Source organism: Ursus arctos, unplaced genomic scaffold (assembly GCF_023065955.2).
Source record: "Ursus arctos isolate Adak ecotype North America unplaced genomic scaffold, UrsArc2.0 scaffold_24, whole genome shotgun sequence".
Taxonomy (NCBI): domain Eukaryota; kingdom Metazoa; phylum Chordata; class Mammalia; order Carnivora; family Ursidae; genus Ursus; species Ursus arctos.
In genome coordinates, this window is record NW_026622919.1 from 40,007,022 (window position 1) to 40,025,233 (window position 18,212).

Genomic DNA, 18,212 nt, shown 5'->3' on the forward strand with positions numbered 1-18,212 from the left:
TGTGTGTGTGTGTGTGTGTGATTTTGCACACTCAAGCCAGGCCCAAGAAGGAATGGGTGTCGGGCCTGGTGAGGAACGAGGATTCTGGCGCCCACAGTCCAGGGGACAGAGAGAGTCCTCCAGAGGCCTGGGGCACTACTCTCTCCATGGCTCCTTTCAGGCTTCCCAAGGGCTGGGGTTCGGCTGTACCGGCCCCACCCCTCAGTCTGACCCCACCACTCTCGACAGCTTCTGCAAGGGGCGGACGTTACACTCGTTCGTGAGGGACCCCAAGACGTCTCTGGACATCAACAAAACCAGACAGATCGCTCAGGAGATCATCAAGGTAAAGGGTTATCCAGCTGGTTCCAGGGTTCCTGGCCATCCCCCTGGTCCGTCCCTTCTCTGAGCTGAGGCACCTCAAGGGTGGGACCCCATCGCCTTCCCTCTGTCCGTGTCTCACCCACGTAGAGCCAGGAGCTAGACGTTCAGTCTGTGATGACGGATGAATTGGTCGGGGAGGAACGCAGGAAGCTTTAAAGACACGTGGCCTGAGTTCGAGTCCTGATCACACCAGCTGTGTGACTTTGTGCAGGTCATTCAGTCTCTCTGAGCCTTGGCTTCCTCCCCCATAAGATGGGGATTCCAGCGTAGCCTCCCCCATCAGATTGGCACAAGAGTGGAATGGGGTAATTCGCTGAGAGCCAGTTGGGCCCGGGGCCTGGTGCGCAGGGAGAGTCTGCTAGGACTAAAGGGCAGGGTGAAAGCCCTCGAGCTTTCTGCCTTCCAGTGTCCAAATCCGAGTTTCAGGAGGACTGGCCCTCGGGCAGCCTTTTTTCTTTCTTCCATCTTTTTTTTTTTTTTTCTTTTAAGTAAGGAAACACAAATAAAGGAAAACTTCTTTATGAGTTGCTTTCTTTAGCACCAAGCAGGCTTGGATAAAAGCCAAACTGCTGCTGGGTAGGGGTTCCTCTTTTCTTGTTTTTGTTTAAAAAGCTTGCTCTGACCAGCTCCCCCAACTCCCTGTTCCCCGACTTCTCTCCTGCCTCCACCTCTACCTTTCCTTTTTCTCTCTCCCTCCTTCCACGCATCATGTGTGAGTGTGTGTGTGTGTGTGTGTGTGTGTGTGTGTGTGTGTCTTTAGCAAGGAAAACACAAAAATCACAGTGAATTTATGAGCAAACCAAGATTTCCACGTAACACTTACCATGTGGCTGAATTAATGAGTTAAACTTTTAAAGCCTCGAAAATAAAATAGCACAGGTATGCCTTCATCTGTGGTAAGTCTCATTTCAGAGGAATTGGAGAGAGCTGCTGGGTGTCACACCTGCTTCATAGTGTCCCCAAAACTCGCTGGACCCTACTCCCCTCTATCTCTCCTGCTCTGCCCTCCTCCCCTAAAACTGTTTTCGCTTCTTATGGTCAGAACACTGGGGAATCTGTGTCTGGTTCCTGACTGGCTGAGGTCGGATGGACGAGCTATCTGGAAGATTCTAGGGGCAGACAAGAAAAGTTACGCAGAGATTTTAGAACTACAGAGCCGGAAACTGCCTCTCTGCTCTCTTGTTTGTTTTTTCTCCTGCCGAATAGCTGTCCTTCCCCCGCTGGAACCTTCTGCCCCCTTCCGCTGGAACCTTCTAAGCCACTTCCTTTTGTACTCATCTGTGGTGTTTTGAGGTTCGAAATATAATAACAGGGTCCTGAACTTTGGCTAGGTTTGTGATTTGGGGCTACTCTGGAAACACTGTGAAATTGTGGGAAGGGCGGGCAGTCTGTGCTCCAGACCTGGGCATTTGACATCTTGTCTCTTGAAGCTGGCTTTTTGAGGCAGGTCTCTTATCAACAAGGCTCAGAGGGGGACAGGGACGTGTCCTCAGTCATATAGCTGGTCCCCGTTCAGCCCACGGGGGGTGGGCCGCTGAGGAAGGTTTGTGCCTTGGTTTGATTTGGGAAATGGGCAGATATTCTAGGAATGACCTTCTTGCATTCAGGATGGAGTTTTGGAAAGGAGCAAGTCACCCTTTCCTTGAGCTCTCTGCTTCCACGGCAGGGGGACAGCAGACCCCATACCCTCCCCATCTCTTGCCTTGTGTACATTCTTCTCCGATGCTCTCCCAACCCCCTCGGACCGAGCTCTGGCCTCAGAGCTTTTCTATTTCTGAACGTGGTTTCTTGTTTACCATTTTACTTCTCACCGCCAGATAGCGTGAAAGCCGCCGAAGGACTCTTCATAGTGTGTGAAGTGTCCTCAGTGTGGGAGCCTGGGAGGTGGCTTTCCACGGGCCTCTTTCTGAGCTGGTGGGGATGGCCGCTTCAGCCGTGGCCTCTCGCCCCCATTCCCAAGGGCATCAGGGAACATGGGAGTCTTGGGTTTCATGTCAGAAGACAGCTTGACCTTGGATGAGATCGTGCCTGTGTCAGGTCACCTGTATCCCATACACCTGGCCAGTGTGCACTTCCAAATCGAGCAGTGGTTAGAAATCCCCAGCCCCACCCTTTCCCTTGGTAGATGAGGAAACAGGCTCAGAAGTCCAGTGTCCAAGGCCACACGGTGAACTAGAGCCCGAGCCGAGATAGAACGTGGATTCTGGACACCAGTAGTAGTCCAGGCCTCCCTCTACCCCAGCACAGATACTGGGACCACCTGAATTCAGGGACTCTCTATGGGAATTCCTCTCTGTTCCCAGCCTGAGCCCTTGCCTAGCCTGAGGGTAGAGGCCAGTTGTACAAAGCCTGATAGAGACGCTATAGATACTCGATTTCTGTATGACTTAACATCGCTCTTTATACACTTCCTGCCCCCCCCCCAGCTCTGCACCCATCACCCTCTCCACACTTCACACTTGAGCCAGGTATACGGTGCCTGTGGGACAGCATGGTGACATGGACTAGCCTGGAACCAAACCTCAGTGCTGCTTAACTGCTGTGTGGCCTGGGGCAAGTGACTTCCCCTCTCTGAGGCTCGGTTTCCTCATGCGTGCAATGGAGACCATCCTGCGTAGGATTTGGAAGATTACTTGAGGGGACTTGGATAGGGCGTCCAGCTCGTGGCCCAGCCCAGGCGGAAGCTGAATGATTATCCCTTATCTTCCCGCCCCGCTGACATGAGGCTCACTGTTTTCCAGGGCATGGGCTATCTACATGCCAAGGGCATAGTGCACAAAGATCTCAAATCCAAGAACGTCTTCTATGACAATGGCAAAGTGGTCATCACAGACTTCGGGCTGTTTGGGATCTCAGGCGTGGTCCGAGAGGGCCGGTAAGTTGGCTTTGGGTGTCTGCGCAGAACAGGAAGGAGCTGGGCAGTGGCAGCTGGGCTTCGAGCTACAGCTCTTGTTGTCCGTTGCTGTGGGGCAGCCCTCCCTGCAGGAAAGGCCAGGTTCACTGAGGTCCTTTCCTGTGGTTCCAGTCCGGAGTCAGGTTTGGGTGATGTTCGGGTCCCTCCTATTTAGCACTTTGTTCTCAGGCTGACCCCCGTAAGAGGCTGGGTCCCCAGGGTTCACGACCGCAGTAAGGAAGAGGCGATGAGGAAGAAGAGCATCAGGTTTTATTTCCCCAAATCTTGAAGGGTGGGGGTGGGGAGAATCTGGGGGACCTCCGAGAGGGAGAGTGGCAGTCCGGCTGGAGACCGAGCCCCAGGCTGGGCTGTAAGATACACAGGCAGACTGATTTCCTGGGGTGGAGAATCCACTCCCTGCTAATACCAGTTACTGGCCCGCTTTCCTGGAAGAAGCTGGTTATCACTCTTCCCCGGTGCCTCTGCAAGTGCAGATCAGCGAGCTATTTTCTGGGCCGTGCATGGGTGGCGTGCTGGCCCGGGGGCATAGGTGTGCTAGGCAGCCCCTTGGCTGCTGGCTGCTAGCTGAAAGGCCCCATGCCCTTGCCCTGGCTTCTTGGTCTCCAGGCGTGAGAACCAGCTAAAGCTGTCCCACGACTGGCTGTGCTACCTGGCCCCGGAGATCGTCCGCGAGATGACCCCCGGGAAGGATGAGGACCAGCTGCCGTTCTCCAAAGCTGCTGATGTCTATGCATTTGGGTGAGGAGGCCCCTGACGTCCCCCATCCTGGGGCTCGGAGGCCAAGTGTGGCCAAAAGGAGGGGCATTGCTGGCAGAGGGGGCGGGGGGGGGGTGCGTGTTGTGCTCTGAGTCCTGGCTCTGCCGCTTGTTGGCTAAGGGACCATATCCTCGACCACCCCTTTCCCGCACTGTAGAAAGCAGAAAAGTACGGTACCTCCTAAAAGGTTGCTTCACGAGGACTAAGGTGATTTCTGGGTGTCGGTCTCACCCAGTGCCCCGTGAGGACGCTGACCAGAGCTCAGCACTGTCCCTCTGGGAAAACCAGGGGGTCCTGCCAGCCCGCCTCTAGTGCCCCACGAAGCTGTCCAAAAGAAAAATAGAAATGTAACGTGAGCCAGATACAGAATGTAAAGTTTGTTCCCAGCCACACTAAAAAAAAGAAAAACAGATGAAATCTGTTTGAATAATGTGTCTAACTCAATAGATACAGAACATGATCGTTGCAACATGTCACCAAAATAAAAAATTCTGGAGTTATTTTACTCCACAAAGTTTCCAGCAGCCGGCGAGTCTGTCACACCTCCAGCACCCCTCAGGCCCGCTCTCCACATGTCCGTTGCTCAGTAGCCCACGTGGCTCATGGCCCCTGCACCAGACGGTGGGGGCTTAGGGAGAAGGTCAAGATGAGTCAAGAAAGGCGAGGGAGCTTGGAGAGGCTGAGTGAGGGCCTCACCCTGTAATCATGGGGTGCCTTCCCTCGGGGGCAGTGTCTTCGTCTCCTGACCTGGGACTATTCCTTCCTAAGCATTGCTGTGTGCCAGGCACTGGGCTTGGCATCTGTCACTCCTCAAACAACCTTGGACGTAGGCATTAGCCCCACTGAGGTTCGACGGGAACTCTTTTCGGAGCCTGTGCGGCCTCAGACTTCCCACCGCAGGAGCTTTGGGCCACGGGTCCTCTTGTACCTGGGAGGAGCCACCAGGATGCTGTCACAGTAATTCTGGAAGCCTGGTGGGTGGGGAAAGCTGGAGGAGGATCCTGGATGCTCTGGCTGGGTTCTTGGCACCCTGGGTGTGTGACGTGGGCCAGGCAGTTCAGGAGCTCACGCCGCATGGGCCGTCCCCACAGGACTGTTTGGTATGAACTGCAAGCAAGAGACTGGCCCTTGAAGAACCAAGCTGCGGAGGCCTTGATCTGGCAGATTGGAAGCGGAGAGGGTATGAAGCGTGTCCTGGCCTCCGTCAGCCTGGGGAAGGAAGTCACTGTGAGTAGCCACCTGTTCTCAGAGAGGGAAGAAGGGCTAGAGGGCGGGGAGCTGGGCACACGACAGGTGTGCCCTCCTTCATTCACTCACCTGAGAAATGGGGCCTGGAGGCAGAAGTATGCCAGGCGGGCCTCTTTGTTGCCAGCTAAAACGCCCGTGTCCTTTATTACCCAACTATTTTTCTTTAGAAAAACCATTGTCTTAAAAAAAAAAAAAAGACTGGAAAGAAATAAAGGTCATGGTTTTAATTGAGTTATGACTTGAAAAAGATAGTAGAGCCCTGTTTGTTACTTACATGAAAGAAGATGATAAAATCCTTCCCACACAGAATCCTTGTTTTTATTGTAGCGTCGAATGAATCTCTCTCCAAAGCGTTCTTAACTGCTCTAGAGCAAATCAGAGTTTCCACAGCACGTTTGTCAAAATGCCAGATCGTAATACAGGTGCGGACCTCCTGTTTCTGAATACTGCCAATGGTTTCTCTGCGTTGCAGTTTCTAAGTCCCGTGGCCCTGGCACAGTGGTGTAAGGAAGCCAGGGCTCAGTGTTTTCAGTGCAGTCAACCGTCCCCATGCTAGTGAGTCAGACGGGTGGGACGAATGGGGGCCAGCCCGGATGTGAATAAGCTCCAGGAGGTTTCTGGGTGGCCTAACACTGGGAGTGCCCGGAGGGACCACCGAGTGCTGGTCCCCTGAGCTCTAACGGGGCTGTGAGCTTCTTGCTGAAGCCAGGGACGGTGCTGGTGGAGTCACTGTCTGCAAACGGGGGCAGGCACCGTGAGAAAAGCAGCTGATCTTCCTTTGGGACCTGACCAGATCTTCGTATTTTCCTCCTTTGACTGGTGGCAAGCGGTTAGGGCATCTTTGGAATGCTCCTTTATGACATTGTGTCTGGGGTGCTTTATTCCTCGGTAGGACCCGCCATCTGGTTGCAGTGCAGACTGTCTGTACAGGTATGCACCTCCAAGAGTGACACCAAAATGCTAATCTCCAGCACCAACACCAGGCTCTTATTTGGCCCATTGATAGCACCTCATCTGGGGTGTTGAGCAAGGCAATTGGGTGATGAGTGCCTCCGCGATGCTCTTGGCCTTCATCTTTCCCATGGCACAGCCCCAGGCCCCTTAGGGAGCTAGTGGTAAGAGAGGTTCGGGCTCCTGGCCATTGAGTTGTTCAGATAGCAACTAAACCAGCTACTACCTTCCATTCTTTTTTTTTTTTTTTTAAGTTTACTAATTTATTTGAGAGAAGAGAGAGAGTGTGAGTGAGGCATGGGGTGGGGGGGATTCAGAGGGAAGGAGAGAATCCCAAGCAGACTCCACGCTCAGTGCAGAGCCTGACGTGGGGCTCGATCCCACGACCCCAAGATCATGACCTGAGCCAAAATCAAGAGCCGGACACTTAACTGGCTGAGCCACCCAGGTGCCCCTTAATTTTTTCAAATATATATCTTTAACAAAATCAGAATCATAACATGGATTCTTTTTAATCATGACCTTTCTCCACATGGTCTTTTGTTATGCTTATTATCTCAAATCATTGACAAATCCTTATTTTTAAGCCTGTCTGCCCTTGTGTCCTCCGGCTTACACCATAATGTAACTACTTCTCTGTTGGATGTTTAGGTTATTTCCAATTTTTACCCGTTACAATAAAGTCATGGAGGACACCTTTGTATAAACCAGAGTGTGCCTATACGTTTGTTTTATCCAAAGGAAGAAACAGTGAGTTGCTTTCCTGGCAGCAGTCTCAGTTCTATCTGTGCACTCTTAGAGTCTTAGTACCCAGAGTGGTAGGTGCAGTCTTCAAGAGGGGGAAGGCCTGGAGCAGAGTATGGAGCCCATCAGAGGCAAGGGAGTCAGAGTTCAATGCTGGCTACAAGTCAGAATCTTCTGGGAGCTTTTCAAAAAACCAGGACCAGGGCCTCCACCAGAGAGGAAGATTTAATTGGCCTGGGTTGGGTCTAAGATCATAATTAACTTCTTTTATCTTTCATGTTCTGTTCTGGATTTCTTACAGTGTGGGGTCATGGGCCCTTTGAAGCCTCTTAAGAATAGATTAGAGCCAGGGAGCAGGGAAGTGGAGACAGAGAAAAGGTTCCAGCAATCAGCTCGTGACTCATGAAAGTTGACTTTCCTGTCTGGTCTTTTTTTTTTTTTTTTTTTTAACACATTGCCATTGGAGGGTAGAGGGGGGCATGGGTCAATGGCAATAAAAAGTGCTTTGAATCATAGTCAAAGCAGGGAGTACCCTCTCGGGGGGGGAGGGGGCACCATTCTCTGCCCCTCAAGCCACACTGCTGTAAGTTTACCACCAAGTTTCTGTGCCACAGCAGCCACAGTCAGAAGTATGCACATGGGGCGCCTGGGTGGCACAGCGGTTAGGTGCCTGCCTTCAGCTCAGGGCGTGATCCCGGCGTTGTGGGATCGAGCCCCACATCAGGCTCCTCTGCTGGGAGCCTGCTTCTTCCTCTCCCACTCCCCCTGCTTGTGTTCCCTTTCTCGCTGGCTGTCTCTATCCTGTCAAATAAATAAATAAAATCTTTAAAAAAAAAAAAAAAAAAGAAGTATGCACAGAATGACCTCAAAAGGCCAGAACGCTTCTTACTGAAAACCAGCAGTGCCCTACCATAGGTCACTCTCCAAAAAACCAAATTCTTGTTCCATCAGCTTTTCACTCCCTGTCCCTCTGCCCCTTCTCCTCTGCTCAACTTCCATCAGCTTTCCCTTTATCTTTTATTAAGATTGATTTGTGTTGACGTGATTAAATCATCCAGGCTATGTCTATAGATTGAGGCTAAAGGTGAAAAGACAATAAATACGTGTACGCTATTATCATAGAGTGCAGTTGCCATTAGCTGCTGATTAAGTAGTTCACTACATTTTCTTATTTGTGGGTCCATCTCTTTTCTTCCATTCTGTCGGTTACTCAAAACTCACCACGATTTTGTTGGCTTCACACATGGACCATGGTTTTCTTGTGCAGTTTTAGGTTTTTCCTGTAGTTTCTAATTGTCTTTCTTTTTTTCTTGCTGAGAATGGTCACAATACGTTTACCATATTCCTGAGGGCTTGCAGCTCCTACATACTGCTTGTGGAATGGAATTTGTTCCATTCTTATCAGGGCCCACTGATTTCTTATAATTTAGGTAATGGAATTTTAGCCCTGCTGTAGTGCTGTCATCCTTCCATTTCTTTTCATTCATCCCTGGTTCATTTCTAGAATGTCATGTATCTCATGTCTTCCCTTTTCTTTATTTGCATTCCAACAAAATGAGAGTGAACCCTTAAGGAACTGCCTCCCAGGGGATGCATAGGAGATAATCTTTGAATCTTTACATGCCTAAACAAGTCCAGATTTTGTTTTCACATCGAGAGGTTCACAATAATCTTCCCCAAGAACATAAAATTTTTGCTCTGCTGTTTACTAAGTGTCTGGTGCATTGCTGAAAAATCTGATGTTAATCTTAATTCTCAATCTTTTGTAGATGCCCTGTTTTATTCTCTTTGGGGACATCTAGGATCTTCTCTTTATCCTTGTTACATTGAAATTTCATTAAAATATGCCTTGGAATAAGTTTATTTTTCTTGGTTTAATGTTCTTTTTCAGTGAGGTCCCTTCACTGGGCCTTTTCAGATGAAGATTCCAGTTTCCCTCAAAAGTTTCTGGGAAGTTTTCTTTTATTATGTCTTTATTATATAATTTCCTGCCCTATAGTTCCTTTGTTTTCTCTCATGGAAACTCCCATTGGACAGAATTTGGTCCTTAGTGAGTTTCTTTGTCTTTTACCTTGTTTAATGTTTTCTCTTCCCTGCCTAAAATTGAGTGCACAATCTGGGGAATTTCCTGGATTTTATTTGCCAGTATTCCTAACTAATATTTTGTTTCAGAAGTTATTAATTTTAAGCTCTTCCTTATTTGTTGGTGTGTTTTTTATTGCACCCTGATCTAGTTTTATGGATAGACTAGCTTCTACACACACACACACACACACACACACACACACACACACACACACACACTTTTCTCCAGAGTTGGTGTTCTGGTCAGTTTATCTTTGGTCTCTCTTGTTTTCCTGACCTGGGGGGCAACCCCACGAGGTCTAGCTGTACTTAACAAGAACCTGAGTTGCCGAGCCTAAGTGGGTGAGCACTTTATTTGCAGGTCCAGAGAGTAGGCTGGGCAGCAAACTGTCAAAGTGAGAGCAGCTTTAAGCTTTTTTTTTTCCTAAGTAAATCGGGGCAGTCGGGACAGGTGTTCTGCTGACTCTCATGTGCTGCTCTCTTTTTCATCCTTCTGGTCACTCCCAGCCTCCATTCTTGTAACAGTGAGGCTCCCTGCTCTGTTGCAGCCCCACCCCACATATATTCTGAGCATCTTGCATTTCTTCTGCTTTCCATTCGAAAAATCTACAACCCCATTTTTTTTTAAGATTTTATTTATTTATTTGAGAGAGAGGGAGAGGGAGAAACAGACTCCCTACTGAGCAGGGAGCCCGAGGCGGGGCTCGATCCCAGGACCCTCAGATCATGACCTGAGCCGAAGGCAGAAGCTTCACCGATTCAGCCACCGGGGCACCCCTACAACCCCACTTCTGATCTCTTTCCTGTTACCTGTTTGTTCAGCTTTGTTCCTGTTACTGAAGGGCGGTCTACGAAGGAAAGAGGGGAGACAAGCTCATGCACTTTGTTTTCCACTGGAAGCATGAGAGCTCTTCTGAGATTCAGTTATTTCTTAGCCCTACTCCAGGCATGACCTATCTTCTTAATATGGACAGGCTGTTGGGGGACCACCAGATGGAGGAGGGGGGCTCGAGAGCATCAAAGGGACCCTGTGCAGAGTACCCGAGCTGTGCCCTCCTCCCTCCCAGACCACTCTCACCCCCACTCCTGCCACTCTGTTTGCAGGAGATCCTGTCTGCCTGCTGGGCTTTCGACCTGCAGGAGAGGCCCAGCTTCACGCTGCTGATGGACATGCTGGAGAAACTGCCCAAGCTGAACCGGCGGCTCTCCCACCCTGGCCACTTCTGGAAGTCTGCTGAGTAAGTACCCCTCGGTGGACAAAACTCACCAGCCGGGCCTTTACAGCCTCACCTGGTGTCTTAAAGGGCCCCATCCGCTCTGTCTGCATAAGACGTCTGGGGAGTACACAGAGCAGGTTAGCCGGCGGGGACTAGACACGTCCCCTCGCCCAAGTGATACTAGGCTCTTGTTTATTTCAGCGACTCCTTCTGAGACACGAGCGTCTCCAGTACTCTTCTGTGAAAACCTACATATCCCTGTTATCAGAGCAGTGCTGACGCTGGGCCTGGGCTAGGCCCGGACGAGAGGAGTCTGCCTCGGAAGGGGCCAGACAGGGCCAGTGAGAAGCCAGAGCAGTGTGGGTATTAGAGCATACCAACATCAGCACAGCTGCTATGACTTAAGTGCAGACTCGAGATGGCTTGCTGGTCCCCAAATCAGCCTCCTGGGATGGGGACCACGTGGCCCGAGGTTCTGTGCTGCTCTGATGATGGAAGTCCATCTCTCTTCTGTTGACTCACACGATCCTCTGTGTCCCTTGGTACTGGGCGGCCTTCACTCCTCCCATACGTTCTGTCTCATTCCCCTTTTGCCTTGTCCCTCTGACTCTCTCTCCCCGAACACTCAAAAGCAGACCTCTGCCCTGCCTCGAACCTTTCGTGGAAATCTGAGGAAGTCCTTTGTTCTAGGCCTCAGTGTCCACAACTTTAAAAAGTGGGGTTGGGGCCAGATCAGGGGGTGGGCTTCTAGCGTGGGGAACGCATTAGGCTTTGCAGGCGCGGAGGGAGGTTGGAGTCACAGCTCCTGTCCTTGGGATTCGTAGCATGCCCAGCAGCAGCACGAAGCTGTGATAGTACCGGGCACGGTCTCTGTTGCAGGGACTCAGCTCTGCCATTTGATGCAGGAGCAGCGAGGGACAACATGTAAACCAGGGGGGTGGCTGGGCTTGAACAAAGCTTTCTTTATGGGTGCTCCAGCTGGACTTCCATGCAACTTTTTTTTTTTTTTAATTTTTATGTTCTTTATTTGAGAGAGAGAGGGAGAGCACAAGCAGGGGGAGTGGGAGAGGAAGCAGGCTCCCCAGTGAGCAGGGAGCCCAATGCAGGGCTCGATCCCAGGACTTCGATCTCAGGTCATGATCTGAGCCGAAGACAGATGCTTAACCAACTGAGCGACCCAGGCACCTCTCGTGCAACTTTCACACATTGTGAAACCTTCTTTTGACTCCCCCCCCCAACCCATTTAGAAAGGCAAAAACCATTCTTAGTTTGTAGATTGTGTGGGAGTGGATGGGACAGTCCATATGTGAAGAGACCCCTGAATGATAGGAATGGTCTTAAACTTTTTTAAGGCAACGGGCGCTTTCTAAAAGTGCAATCTCCCCGAGAGTCCCCATATATAAACCAGAGAAAGTGGAGCTGCTGTTCATAGTTGCGGGGCAGGAGCCTGTCCACACCCCCAGGGTGGCTCCTGCGACACCTGCCGACCATCACTGAGCCCTGGAGAAGCTGCACCTGGATCTCCTACCTGCTGCCCAGGTGTGTGGTGGCAGCAGCATCCGTCCTAGTCTAGAAAGGGCCAGTTGGTAAATATTTTAGGCTTGTAGGTCATATGATCTCTATCCTATGTTCTTGGTTTTTTTGGTTTTTGATTTTTTTCTTTTTAACCTTTAAAATGATCAGTGTTTTTGTGGCCTGATTTGGCTATATCTGTAGTTGGCTGGCCCATCTTAAAAACAAACCAAACTGGGTTTCAAGCTACAGGCGAGGGGAGGCCCAGCACGGGTCACTTGATTAGAGGATGCAGGTGGCGGAACTCATTGAAGAAATGTGGTAAACCGCTGATTGAGGTCGTATGCAGGGACGGCCTAGAGGAATGACAGTTTGGGGTTGGGAATACTGTCTCTTCAAACGCCACCTCAGTGTCCATATTTCCCTCTTAAGATGGGTCAGAGTCTAGTGCAAATAGGGTGCAACAGAACGTTGCCGTTGGAGGTGTGGGTTCTCCCCAGCCACTGCTGAGTACCTGCAGCACACCTGGGGAGACAGAAGGCCAAGGCCAGGCCTGGCCAGCCAGGAGCTTGCGGTGTAATTGGTGAATGGATGAGGGAATGATGCTAGCACTCGAAGTGCCGTGACAAAGAACAGCTTTGTGGGAGCACGCACAGGGCCCCCTCTGCCCACCCAGGGAGCTTGAGACAGGGTCTCCAGAAGAGGGGTCGTTGGAACTGGGGTTCTGGCAGGGGCTGTCCTGGCAGAGACCAGGAGACTGGGGTTCCCCTGGACTCGGGGCAACTTATTTAAAATCCTGGGCCCTGGTTTTGTTGTCCACAGAAGAGAAGGCTGTACTAGGCGGGTCTGGCATTCAGGAAATGATTCCAGATTCCCTAAAGACTGTAGAGCCCCCTTCTCATTTCACAGGTGGGAGACAGAGCCACACATGGGTGTTGTTCCCTGCCCGAAGCCATCTTTGTTAGCTGCTGAGGGGGAAAAATGCCAGCCCACCTGAACGAGCCTCTCAGACAGAGCTTCCTTCCTGTTCATGATTTCTGCCTCAACACATTCTGCCTCTAATTCTCATTTTCTCCTTTCTTTTCCATCTGTCTTGTTGCTTTTTTATTTTCGGGGGGTGGCGGATGTGCTGGCCGGTGCTGTCATCTCCCCACTCCCTGTCATCCTGATCCCCGTGGCTCCTTCTCCACCTGTCTGCTTCCGGTGCACGACTCCATCACCTGCGGGACTACGCTCTTCCCACCCTCGGCCAAACGGTCGCGGGGCACCCCCAGTCGCTGGCGGAGCCGCTACTACGGGAAAGGGCGTGACGGTCACCTGGACTTTAAGAACTCCTGTCCGGCTCTGGAGGAATAGTGTGTCTTCCGTTATTCCCCTCATTCTCTGCCTGTTCGCACCCTGCTTCCTGTTCTCGCACTGCATCCGGCTTCTCCGTTTTTATGTTTTGTTCCCCTAAGCCAAAGTGATACTCTTGTAGGCGAAATGGCCACCAGCAAGGGTCCTACAGGCTTGTGTGTCTCTCGCCGGGCTGAGAGGAGGCCCATAGCGCATGGCAGGACCTCTGTCCACTCACTGTGGCGGATGATGGCTTGTCCCTGGGTGGGAGAGAACTCAGAGCCTTGGTCCAAGTCCAGGGTGCCCTTTGACCAGAGCTTAAAGAAGGGAACGCAGTAAGCAGAAAGAGTGAACTTTCAGGAAGTCTGTTTTGATAGTCAAGGACTGAGGGGCCATGGGTTCATTGGCCAACCTCTGTCTAAACGTTCTGTGACTGTCCCAGGGGAGCTTGGGACAGGTGCTTTGTGCCGGGTCCCTTCTGAGCTCGCTGTGCTGCCAAGCCTGGAATGGAGCGGGGACACCTTTTTCCCCTCTCTGCAGGGAAAGTGGGCCCCCCACCTTCTGCCCTGGCCAGGCCTCTGCCGCTCCCCCTGCCCCTCCACACGCTCGGGTTCTGACTCTGTTCTCCTCTCTTCTCTTTCTCCCCGTAGGTTGTAGGCCTGGCTGCCTTGCATGCACCGGGGGCTTTCTTCCTCCTAATCGACACTCGGCACCGTGACTTCCGCTCAAACGCAAACTGATGTGCGGGCACTAACCCAGGGGATGCGATCTCTGCTGCTCCAGGCATCTCTCCCGAGACTACTTCTTTCGCTTTTTTAAAACTGGCCCCCTCCCCGCTCCACGGCCCGTGTGTGCCTGAATAACGACTGTCTATGAGGACCCCCTAACAGACCCCCCACCCCACCCAGGAGAGCCACCTCCCCTGATGGGACTTCATTCTCTAACTCTTCCTCTGCGGGGCGGCGCCGGTGTGTTTGGGCGGTCCTGTCTCCCCACTAACACCTCCGTGAGACCGACACCCCCCCGAGCACATGGGCCTCCCGCTGGCTGGGTCCACGGTGCAGGGGAGGGCTTTTGCTTGGCTGTTAACCTGCAAGGTCTTGTCCAACAAGGAGTGGGATGATTTCAGAGCTGCCCGAGGCCAGCCCGCTCTGGGGATGCTGGGGGTGCTGGATGCCAAAAGTCCCATTGCTGTGAAAGACACTAGCTGGGAAGGGCTTTGTCCACAGCGGCGCCCTCAGAAAAGTGGTCCTAAAACGAACAATGTCACTGATGAGAGCAAAGCTTCTGCTGCCCATCCCCACAATGTTACTCCCTTTACAGACGCAAAGTACCAGCCCCCAAGTCAGCGTTCATCAAGAGTGTGGCTGAGCGGTCCCACACAGTCACTGTGCTGCTTCCCAAATGCAGAATCCTGGGGTTCCCCCAAACCGAGTCCAAGTCTCTGGAGGCAGGTTCTGAGAGTCTGCATTTCTTCTTGCCCCCCAGAGGCAAGATGTCCCCCTGCAATGTTTGGCGACCATTTACAAAAGGATTGTGTGAGGCCACTCTCGGTACTTGGGGTCCGGTTTCTCTTTTCTCCCAGTCGCACTCGGAGCAGAGCTCTCCTGGGCCGCAAGTGAGAAAGTAGCTCCGTCGAGCCTGCGGCAGTGACGGCATGCCAGGTGCCGGGGACTCTGAGACTAACCAGCCCCTGCCCCCCAGGAGGGTGTGCGGCCCAGTCTTAGCACCCCAGCCAAGTCCGACCAGGAGCAGCTTTGCCAGGGCTGTTGGCTTGCAGCCCTTCTTGCTTCTTGCTGGGGCGGGTCCTCTGGGGAGCTTCTGAAACCGGCCCCTCCTTCGCTAACATTGTCCTGCTTCCCATTAAGACCAGCGTGGCTGTAACCCATGTTTTTGTTCCTCTTTGCAGCATTAACAGCAGCAAAGTTGTACCCCGGTTTGAAAGGTTTGGCTTGGGTGTCCTGGAGTCAAGTAATCCAAAGATGTAGCCAGCCGTGCAGTTTCTCTGCCGATTTCTTTTTTCTTAAATGTGTTTCTAAAGCATCCAAACAACCACATGACAAAACACGAGAACACTCTTCAGAACATCAGTCCACCCTCCCAAGTGCTGCAAACCAGGAGTACAGTCCTCGACTCAGACCATTCGTCCACAAAAACACCCAGCCGGAGATAGAGCCGCACCTGCCATTTCTTAAAGTGATACCACCAACAACCAGCCCTGCCCCAACAGGCAGCGAATGTTTACATGTGTGTTTCTGGGGCGTGAACTCGATGCTTTACGATAGGTAATAATAAAAAGTGTCCTGCAGAGGCCAGGCTGGCAGCACTGGCCAGGATGGCAGAAGTGGCCTTCCCCTCTGGAGGACCCTGGCGGTGGTGAGGAAAAGGAAGAAAAGCATCGTGACTGTGGCGGTTCTTGGGGTAGGATGGGGACCACAAGGTTTGACCTGGACTCTGCTTTGGCCCTAAACCCTATCCGTGGGGAATGTCTCTTTGTGGGGTTCTCCCCCTATCCTAACAAAGGGACACTGTCCCTTTTTCCTCTGGCAGAGGAAACCCTGGCTAGGAACCAAGCTGGATTATGAGGGTCAGGAGTTCCCAGAGGGCTTGGGTTCCCTTTGGACCCCAATAATCCAGCCTGTACCTGCTGGAAAAGTCGAGACAGATTAAATCCAAATAATGTCTGAATTGATCCAGGGGTTGGTGGCCAGGGTTTCCAGCACCTGTAGAGAGGTTTCTTCCACACAGCTTCCAGGAAGGCACCAAGGAGATGGCAAAGGGCTTCAGCTTTTTAGACACATCCCAGTCCTGGCTGACATTTGATCCCAGAGCTAAGGCCTAGCCCAGCAGCTGCCTGTACCATGAAAGCTTGCTCGGTGAGAACGAAGAGGGTAGGGGAAGGGAGAAGTGGCAGGCAGCAGGTTCCCAAGCCCACCCTCCCAGCCACAGGGTGACCTGGCTCTTCAGAAGCCCCATCAGTCATGCCCATGTTCTGGAATTTCTCACTGCTTCTCCCCCAGTCCCAGTCCTACTGGAAGCCCATAGCCACTCCTGACTCTTCCACTGTCCTTGTTCTGAGCTCTTAGAGGGGAGGCCCGTGCCTCCCACACCGTTCATCTAGACCCACCCAGTCCGCCACTTCTCAGCCTCCCCATGAACCGAGTCAGGACCGCCTGTGTGTGTACCTTTGCACCAGGAGGAGGGGCTTGACTGGGGAGAGTCTGTGACGTGAGTGCATCCTGACTATCTTCATTAGAAGCTGTCACCTAAACAGAACAGCCCAAATGACAAAGAAGCCTTCAGTGGGTGTTCGCCATGTTAGGCCTCAAACCAGAACTGACCAAGGGTGATGAGGGTGGAGATGTGGTTTGATTCAGACCCAGAAAGAACCTGTGTCCATGCTCTGAGCCAAGATGGGGGGGGCATGTGGCCCTCCCATCCCTTTCATTTAGACACACCTAGCAAAGCTCCCAATCTTCAGAGCCTTCCCTGGAGTCCGGCTAAAATGTCATACGAAGCAGGCCGCTGCCTAGAAGTGGTAGGGCTGCCTTCCTGACTCCAGGTCGGGCACCCCTCGGCTAACCCACGCTTGGAGAGCACAGCTGTGCAGCAGTGCGAGGTATCCGGGCTCCCGCTGCACATTAACGCCCCAGACCTGAGCTCCTTAACCCTTCCCAGTCAGGGTATGTGGGGAAGACCAGAGCTGTAAGCCAGCTGGATTCAGCTCTGGGTGGGTCTTTCCTCTTCTGTGGGACTGCTTGCTTCACCCCCTCATCCCTTGGCCTCCCCAATGAGTGTTACACCCACGGGTCAGTTCAAGAAGCTTTCATCGAACACCGACAGTGTCTTGAGCAAGTGCAGGGGACCCCGCGATGGGAGCTGTCACAGTCCCTGCCCTTAAGGAAGTGACACTGCCAGGAACACTGAAAGGGAGTTGAAAGCTTGGAGGACAGCCCCTTCATCTTCAGGACCCTGGACAGCTGCCCAGCCCTTGGCCTAGCCTCTGCGCTGCCTGTCAGTTAAGAGAAACTTGGTCCCCTTCTCTTTCTCAAAGTGACTGTGAATTGAGGTTGGGAAGACATGCTTGCCCTTCTGTGTGCTCTCTCCGTCTGCCGTGGAAACACATGAAGGACGGCCAGATACTGTGAATTCAGGGCTCACGGCCAACTGTGAAGGGGATGGAGAAGCTGGGACGGCCTCCTTGGTGAGAGCTCTGGAGGCTGCAGAGGTCCCCACTGGGGCCTGAGAGTGGAGCCCAAGCTTTGGTCCTTCGCGGCACGCCCCCAGCAGCCCCTCCAAAACCCTAGGGCCTGTGTCCCTGCTGCCTTTAACCCCCAGAGCCGCAGCCCCTGGGTCTCCATCCAACTCGAGGTCTTCAATCCTAGCAAGCTCCCTGTTGGTCATGGGCAGTGTAACGACGTTGACCTCTCCATGTCACCAGATCAGTGCAGGGTGCTGGAATCCCTCTGTCCTCTTGTGGCATTCTTGTGATCACAGGAGGCAGCTGTGTACCCTGTAAGCCTGCACTGCTGTTGTTGTGCTGATTAGGGGGCCGGGTGGAGACATAAATGTGAAGCCATTTGGGGAGCTCGTGTGATGCTGCAATGTCAGCCCGGATTTCAGTAGTGTGTGTAAAGCAGCGTCTTCCGTGGCCACAGGCACACACTTGCTTTTTTGAATGTGATGTAAAATTTGTACAGTAAAAGTTTTTATATTTTCTATCAACTGCATTTGTCTTCCAGAAATGCTATTAATTTAAATTAAAATGGTTAGTATTAATGAATGTGCTGTATCCGTTTTTTGCCACTGGCAAGAACACATCCTTTGTGCCAGGCCAAGCCTGGGTGTCCGGAGTTTGTGAATAAAATTGTACCAAGGTGTCTGGGGCTCGTGTCTACTTGGGTCGGTTCCAGATGAGTGTGAGGAGCCACTCGGGTGGATGGCATGAGGGAACAGGAATGGGGGTGGGGGGACAGGGGGGCTGGACCCCCTTTAGGAGCTCCTTCCAAAGAAAGAAGGTATCCATGGACCTGGAAGGCAGACGGAGGAGACAGAACGGCATCAGAGGACGGTCACCCAGCCTCCAA

General features: G+C 52.2%; 1 protein-coding gene across 1 annotated transcript in view; it reads left to right on the top strand.

The window, feature by feature from the left end:
- KSR1 (kinase suppressor of ras 1) overlaps positions 1-18,005 on the top strand; it is a 149,298-nt gene extending 131,293 nt beyond the window's left edge. Inside the window, exons 15-21 of the mRNA XM_044390794.3 lie at positions 229-325; positions 3,105-3,238; positions 3,884-4,015; positions 5,125-5,260; positions 10,166-10,299; positions 13,065-13,145; positions 15,035-18,005. Coding sequence (XP_044246729.2) covers positions 229-325; positions 3,105-3,238; positions 3,884-4,015; positions 5,125-5,260; positions 10,166-10,299; positions 13,065-13,145; positions 15,035-15,113 — 793 coding nt within the window. The 3' untranslated portion in view covers positions 15,114-18,005. The remainder of the gene's footprint in view (positions 1-228; positions 326-3,104; positions 3,239-3,883; positions 4,016-5,124; positions 5,261-10,165; positions 10,300-13,064; positions 13,146-15,034) is intronic.
- Positions 18,006-18,212: the final 207 nt, after the last annotated feature.